The sequence below is a fragment of the Pristiophorus japonicus genome, chromosome 4 (genome assembly GCF_044704955.1).
Source record: "Pristiophorus japonicus isolate sPriJap1 chromosome 4, sPriJap1.hap1, whole genome shotgun sequence".
NCBI classification, from domain to species: domain Eukaryota; kingdom Metazoa; phylum Chordata; class Chondrichthyes; family Pristiophoridae; genus Pristiophorus; species Pristiophorus japonicus.
In genome coordinates, this window is record NC_091980.1 from 130,251,024 (window position 1) to 130,259,075 (window position 8,052).

General features: G+C 42.1%; 1 protein-coding gene across 1 annotated transcript; it reads left to right on the forward strand.

Annotated features, from left to right (window-relative positions):
• Positions 1–1,902: 1,902 nt before the first annotated feature.
• Positions 1,903–6,137, forward strand: LOC139262576 (ferritin heavy chain, oocyte isoform-like). Its single transcript, XM_070877738.1, has 4 exons — positions 1,903–2,004; positions 4,789–4,935; positions 5,550–5,675; positions 5,982–6,137. Exons 1-4 carry the CDS (start codon positions 1,903–1,905, stop codon positions 6,135–6,137), a joined length of 531 nt encoding a protein of 176 aa, XP_070733839.1.
• Positions 6,138–8,052: the final 1,915 nt, after the last annotated feature.

Sequence of the window (8,052 nt, forward strand, 5' to 3'; positions counted from 1 at the left end):
ACCAAGCTCACGCTCTACAGGGCTGCAGTAATACCACCCTACTGCATGGATCAGAGGCATGGACGACTTACAGAAGGCACATCCAGTCGCTGGAGATATATCACCAAAGATGCCTCCGTAAGATCCTGCAAATTCCCTGGGAGGACAGATGCACCGACATCAGTGTCCTCGCGCAGGCTAACATCCCCAGCATTGAAGCACTAACCACATGCGATCAGCTTTTCTGGGCAGGCCACTTAGTCAACATGCCAGACATGAGACTCTCTAAGCAACTGCTCTATGCGGAACTCCTTTATGGCAAACGAGCCAAAGTTAAGCAGCGGAAACGTTACAAGGACACCCTCAAAACCTCTCTGATGAAGTGCGACAGCACCACTGATGCCTGGGAGACCCTGGCCGAAGACCATCCTAGTTGGAAAAAGTGTATCCGGGAGGGCGTTGAGCTCTTCGAATCTCAACGCTGCGAGCGTGAAGAGGTCGGGCAACGGAAGAAAGGTGTGGTAAATCAGTGCCACCCATCGCCTTCCCCCGATGAATATCTGTCCCATCTGTGACAGGGCCTGTGGCTTTCATGTTGGACTGTTCAGCCACCAAAGAACTCACTTTACGTGTGAAAGCAAGTCTTCCTGGATGATGAGGGACTGCCGATGATGATGGGTTCAGCTGCAGGTATTTCTCGCTCTGAACTCAGAACTGCGCCAATGGTTAACACTCATCTGTGCATTTTTATCTCTAGAATTGACTATTTCAATGCTCTCCTCCTAGCCTAACATGCTCCATAAACTTAAGCTTATCCAAAACTCTGCTGCCTGTATCCTAACACACACCTAGTCCCACTCACCCATAACCCCTGTGCTTGTGGACCATCATTGGCTCCCAGTCTGACAGCGCCTCATATTCAAGATTCTTATCCTTGTATTAAAATCCCACCATGGCCCCTCCCTCACCTCTTTTCACAGCACATTGATAATATCGGTGCTGTTTCCTGCTCTCACAATAAACTGGAACATTTAATTCACTATGTTCCCAATTTCCACCCTTCACTCACCTTCACATGGTCCATTTCTGTCACTTCAATTCCCTTTCTCGACTTCTCTGTCTATCGTCTCAGTCTATTAGACAAATATCCAATGAGTTGTTTGGATGTTGCTTCAAACCCGCAGATACCTGCAAATGATCAACCCACTGAACAATCCAGAACTATTAAAAAAACACTGACTCGCAAACAACAGAGGAATCAATGAAACTTTCAAGGTGGCCATTAACTGGTCCAGGCAGAGCACGGTCGATGGGATGTTCTCTCCGTCTGCCTGCCTCTCTTCCGCGGCGATATCCGTGCCCAGGTATCCCTGAATTGGGAGCACGCAGTGTCTCCCGGTATGCTTGAGACTTTCCGTCATCGGAGGGCACCAGAGGGAGGGGAGCGCAGCGTGGATACAGGGAAATAATGTAAAATTTTTAAAGTTTTTATGTTAGTTTTGTCATAATGTGGATCTGACAGTTTGTTCCCCCTTATAAAGGGAGCACTTATGGTTTAAGTGTTTCCGATAGCGGAATTAAACATTCCAATTAATTAGCCCAAAGAATAGAGAATCCAATCAAACTTGTGACTCTGGATATTTGAGGAACGTTCGGACAATTGAGATCCTCATTGAGAAGTCAGCCAATGATGTTCATTCTTCAAAGATCTGACTGGCTCTGGGAGTCCATCTCCCTCCTCCCTTTACTTGATTGGTGCTCTGAGAAGATGCAACTTCTGATTGGGTATTGATGACTGTCACTCATCATCAAGAGTGCCACACCCTGGATTATCCCTCAGTATAAATATTGGAGTTTGAGTTTGGCTAAATGTTATCTTTGTATTTTGAGAAAGTTTTTACTTTGGAAGAATAAAATATTAAGATGGCTTCTCAAGTGTGTCAGAATTACCACCAGGACTGTGAGGATGCTGTCAACAAGCAGATCAACATGGAGCTCTATTCCTCCTATGTTTATATCTCTATGGTGAGTTTTGTGTTTTTTGCCACTTTACAATGGAGACTATGTAATGTGAATTTATGAAATCCTGTGCTGGACCCAGCCCACCTATTTCTCTTTCTGCCCCCCCACCCCTCCCTGAATCTATGCAGTGAATTCACTTTTAAAGCTATAATATGAAACAATTTATCTTAATTTGAATTTATTAACATTCTCTTTTCCTTGCAGCAGCTGTATCATCTGATTATCTTGATTCTTTTCCTGGGATCTTGAGCTTGATGAAGTTTATTTGGAATACATTCTGCACACAATGCAAGGAATTCAGAATTTGTATCCTCATTCTAAATCACTCCATGGACTTTCCTTACCTTGCTGGTTCAATGGGTGATGTCATAAATGGCCTCGCTGTATTTTTCTGAGGGATGTCAGGAAGTATTCTTTCCCACCAGTGTGGTGGAAATCTGAAACACTTTCTTTCCACAGGGGGAGGATGGGAAGAAAGTGTTACAAATGTTTCTGCTTCCCTCCTGTTCCTAGTGTTTTGAACCTCTGAATGTTAAATACCAGTTTGTATCCTTCTGTCTTTCCTCTAACTTTTAGCATCAATAAAGCAAAGAAAGTTAATCATCAATTGTCTGTACTCAGTGGACTCTCCCTTAACCCCTGTGAACTTCACCAAGCACCTCAAATTCTGAGGGGTTCTCTAAACTTTTATTCTGTGATCTCTGGTTCTCAACAATGCTTTGATTTGTGTAGACTGTGTGCCAAGTTAATGCTGCTTGTGGTAGTTTTAGTTCCTTGGCATGATTGTAGGCAGTAAAATTCAGCTAGTTTTTCACTTTTTTTTTATACATGAATTCTGCACTGTGATTAGATCTCTAGTTTTGGATGTTGCTTTGACTTCTAATACTAGCCTGTACAAAATGTATTTGGGTTAATAAACTATTATTGGAGCATGCTACTGGTGACCAGGGTATAAATTTTGTGGCAATTCCTTCACTAATTTCCAGAGCTACAATGAATATAGGGTGCCAAGATTCAGGTTCCAGTTTTAAGCCTGTTCAACCAAAGCTGAATTGGTGATCATGGAGTGATGCACTACAGAAGGCCATTCAGTCCATTGTGCCTTGCTGAATGTTGGGTGGAGTGATCCAACTCCATGTTTCCATAGCCTGTAAATTTTTCTAAATCACGTAAGAGGATGAGACTGGGGAATTAGTAATGGGCAACGTAGAGATGGCAGAAAATCTGTACAAATATCTTGTATCTGTCTTTACAGTAGAGGACAGTAACAACATTCCAATGATGGATAGTCAAGGGGCTATAGGGGGGGAGGGACTTAATGCAGTAACAATCACCTGATGAGGTAGGACTCAGTAAGATAATTGGGCTAAAGGCAGATAAATGGTCCTGATGGCTTGCATCCTCGGGTCTTGAGAAGTAGCAGCAGGGATTGTGGATGCATTGTTAGTAATTTACTAAAATTCCCTGGATTCTGGGGAGCTCCCAGCAGTTTGGAAAGCTGCAAATGTAATGCCCCTATTTTTTAATAAGAAGGAGGAAACTATAGCCCAGTTAGTCTAATCTGTGATGGGGAAAATTTTGGTTTCCATTATTAACATAACAGGGCATTTGGAAAAACAAAATTTGATCAGGCAGCGTGTGCATGTATGTTATGAAGAAGTAGTGTTTGACAAATTTGCTGGAATTCTTTGAGGATGTAACAAACAGGGTGGTTAAAGGTGAACCAGTGGCTGTGGTGTATTTGGACTTCCAAAAGGCATTTGACAAGTTGCCACAAAAGATTACTGCACAAGATGAAAGTTCATAGGCTTTGGGGTAATATATTAGCATGGATAAAGGATTGGCTAAAGAACTGAGTCAGGATAAATGGTTCATTCTCTGGTTGGCAACCAGTATCTAGTAGGGTGCCACAGGGATCAGTGCTGGGACCCCAACTGTTTACAATCTATATATTACACTCTGTCCCTCCTTCCAATTTGGTAACGTAGCCTAGTTTGTTATTCCTCCAAACTTTGTATCAGTAATGTGTGAGGAGAACACACTTCTGCAAAAGGACATAGGCAGGTGAAGTGAGTGGGGAAAAATTTGACTGTTGGAAAGTGAGGTCATGCACTTTAGCAGGAAAAAAAAAACAAAGAGCAAATGTTTATTTAAATGGAGCAAGATTGTAAAGTGCCACAGTACAGTACAGCAGGAGTGGAGGGGGGTGGGGGAGTGCATCTACTCATTGGAATTCAGAAAAATGAGGTCATCTTATTGAAATGTATAAGATTGAGGAGGTGTGACTGGGTAGATACAGGTGAGGATTTTTCCAGATGGGGGAGACAACAACTAGAGGCATGATCTTAGAATAAGGGGCTGCCCATTTAGAACTGATAAATTTCTTGAGGGTTGTCAATCTGTGGAATTTGCTGCCTGAGATGTGGAAAGCTGAGACATGAATAAATTTAAGACTGTAATACAGTTTCTTAAACGCTAAGGGGTTATGTGGCAATGGGTGGGGATGAGTCCATGATCAGATCAGCCATAATCTTAAATGGTGGAAGAAGCTCAGCTGTGGGGTCTACTCCTGGTCATATTTCTCATATTAAGTTTCCCTATGGCTGGAGCTGAGATTATCCAATATCTTTACCAGGTTAGTTGAGTAGGTGCTAGTTTCCATAACTATACATAAGTTCAGTGAGACTGAGCCCTTAAAACAAGAAACATGAGTTTGACTTCATGTACAGTGCCCATGATGATGGGTGTGCCATGCAATAATCAACGACTCTTCTGATCCCTCCACAGTCCTTCTACTTTGACCGGGATGATGTTGCCCTGCGTCACTTTGCTGAGTTCTTCAAGGAGCAGTCACATGAGGAATGTGAGCATGCTGAGAAACTGATGAAATTCCAGAATCGGCGTGGAGGCCGAATCATCTTGGCAGACATCAAGGTTTGGCTCCATAAACGAGGGGCCTTCTGTTTGGTTCCCCTTAAACTGATTGTTCCCAATACATGTTAAAGGAGTTGGTTCCAATTCCACAGGAACCAGCCATTTGGACAAACTGGTCCATGCTGGTGATCAGGCTCCAGATGTCGTCCTCCCACCTTGCTTTATCCAGCAACATATCGTTCTATTCCTTTTTCCCTCATGTACTTATTTAGCTTCCCCTTAAATACATCTATGCTGTTCACCTCATAAATTTTACACCAGTAGTTGACTTAATTCAGTAATTCAATATTTTAACACATTGGTTCATGGTAAACTAGACTTCTTCTGATTGCATTTTCTTTCATCCTTATTTTCCTTCAATACTGTCCTATTTCCAAACTTGTTTTTACTGCTTGTAGTATTACATATATGCCACTAGAGGGCACTGCAGTCAGACTTGCAGGTTACCTGTACAGGTGTGGCAGGCCACCAGGTGTGATCCTCAGCACTGGAGTTCCATTAAACGCACTAAGGTCAATACAGTTAATGTACAATACTTTACCTCGTGGAGTCATTATCAGAGTATCTAAAGACAAAAAATACTTGGTTTGTTTTAATCTGACTTTCCTCTTCAGAAACCAGAGCAGGATGAGTGGAGCAATGGTCTGGAGGCCATGCAGAGAGCTCTGCAAATGGAGAAGAATGTGAACCAGAGTCTGTTGGATCTGCACAAACTCTCCACTGGGAGCACTGACCCTCATGTAAGTTCCTAATGCTTCAATGTGGGCTTTTGGGTAAGTTGCTGTCCTTGAACTTAATTTAAAAGATCTGTGTCCAATAGCTTTGTGTTGGGTCTATTTTAGGGTAGATATTGTAAGTGTCTGATCCTAGCACCTTTTTGTATAGCAAGTTTTCATCAAAATGATGGAATTACTGCATCAATTTCAATTGCACCACTTAACTATCCTCGAGTCCAAGAGGACTAAAATCCCAACTCTCAAGCAGTAAGCTCCAATGTTCCTTGATATCTGCTACTGGCCATAACTCCTTTTCTGTTTCTCCATCAGTTGTGTGACTTCCTGGAGACCCACTACTTGGACGAACAAGTGAAGATGATCAAGAAGCTTGGCGATCACATCACCAACCTGAAGAGACTGGGAGCCCCTGAGAATGGCCTGGGAGTGTACCTGTTTGACAAGCACACTCTGGGGGAGAGTGACTGAAGCTTCTGATCAGTACTCTTGTTTATACAATATGTGTGAGACTCTGTCCTACATAGAATGATGGCTTTGTACAGGCTGAGACCTGGGCTCTTGATGTGAAATGTAATCGACTGTAAATAAGCTGTTCAATATTGGACTGGGTTTTGTCTCCCAGCAAGTTAGTGGTTACTTATTTTCCATTTACCATAACTTGTTTGCAGCACAAGTATTGCATTCGGCTATGCAACAATCATACATTGGCCTCCTGTGCTGTAACCACTCAGCTGGCTCTCCAAGAGCACTTCAGCTTGTCCTACTCCCTTGCATTTTCCTTGTTTCCCTGCAATGTTTTTCCTTCATGTACTTGTTCAATCCTATGATTGAAAATGTCTTCACCACCCTCTCGGACAGTGCAATCCAGATATTAACCACTCATTGCATAAAAGTTTATCCTCATGTCAGCTGTGGTTCTTCTGTCAATTGTCTTAAATTTGTGTCTGCTGGTTCTCGTCCCTTCTACTACTGTTAATAGTCCTATAATTTGGCTCGTTGCTGGGGTAATTTCAATATATTGACAGTTATATTCATAAAAACATAAATGCAGTCGTTGTCCATTTTGGTTCTGTCAAGACTGCACCACCATTAAATATGATCATAACTAATCCTTTACCACCACCATGTTCATGCTTTTACCCCATAGCCCTTGATGCCTTTTGTATCAAGATATCTCATATCCTTCTTAAATATATTCAGCAATTGGGCTCCACTGCCTTCTGTAGTCAATAGTTCCCCAGTTTCCCCATCCTGAGTGAAAACATTTATCATCTTTGCGCTAAATTTCCTACAGCATAGTCTGAGCCTGTGACTTTTTATTCTCAACTTCCCAGCAAAGGGCTACTTCCTCCCCACATCCAATCTCTCCAAACCAGTCTGAATTTTATGATTTAATAAGATCCCCTTTCACTCTTCTGGTGAATACAGGCCTGGTCAAGCTATTCTCTCGTCATACGACAATCTTTACATCCAAGGAATCAGTCTGGTGGAACTTCGCTGCGCTCTTAAGGAGACCCAAAACTGTGCACAATACACCAGGTGTAGTTTCACCAAGGCCATGTATAATTGTAGTAAGACATTCTTGCTCCTGTACTGTGGAAAAATTGTAAATATTAAATTTGGGTTCCTCCTCCAAATCTATTTATATATGTGATTAGTTGGGGCCCAAGCACCGATCCCTGTGGTATCCCACTAGTCACGACTCACCACCCAGGAAAAGACCTGTTTATTCCGACTGTGTTTTCTATCAATTAACCAATTTTCAATCCACAGTCTATTACCCCCAATCCCATGTGCTTTAATTTTTCACACTAACCTCTTGTGGGACTTTATCAAAGGCCTTCTGAAAATCCAAATATACGACATCCACCGGTTCTCCCTTATCTAATCTCAGTTACATCCTCGAAAAAAACTCCAGTAGGTTTGTCAAACACAATTTTCTTTTCATAAATCCATATTGACTTTGTCTAATCCCGTTGATAGTTTCCAAGTGTCCTTTTATCACATTCTACTAATGTTAGGCTAACCGGGCTGCAATTACCTGTTTTCTTTCTCCTTCCTTTTTAAAATAGTGGGGTTACATTTGCCACCCTCCATTCTGCGGCAACTGTTCCATAATCTGTAGAAATTTGGACGATGATAACCAATGCAACCACTATTTCCATGGCTACCACTTTTATTCCTCTGGGATGCAGATTATCAGGCCCTGGGGATTTATCAGCTTTCAGTCCCATTAGTTTCTCCAGCACTATTTTCTGACTAATAATCATTACCTTTAATTTCTCTTGCTCACGAGATCCTTAGTTCCCTAGCATTTCTGTGATGTTATTTGTGTCCTCTTCTGTAAAGACAGAACCAAAGTATTTAATTGTTCTGCCATTTC

Bases quoted from the DNA above. Each gene is read 5' to 3' on its own strand.
- LOC139262576 (XM_070877738.1), top strand. From the start codon at position 1,903: ATGGCTTCTCAAGTGTGTCAGAATTACCACCAGGACTGTGAGGATGCT. The intron at 4,936-5,549 runs GTTTGGCTCCAT...TTTCCTCTTCAG, and splicing joins TCATCTTGGCAGACATCAAG to AAACCAGAGCAGGATGAGTG. The intron at 5,676-5,981 runs GTAAGTTCCTAA...TTTCTCCATCAG, and splicing joins CTGGGAGCACTGACCCTCAT to TTGTGTGACTTCCTGGAGAC.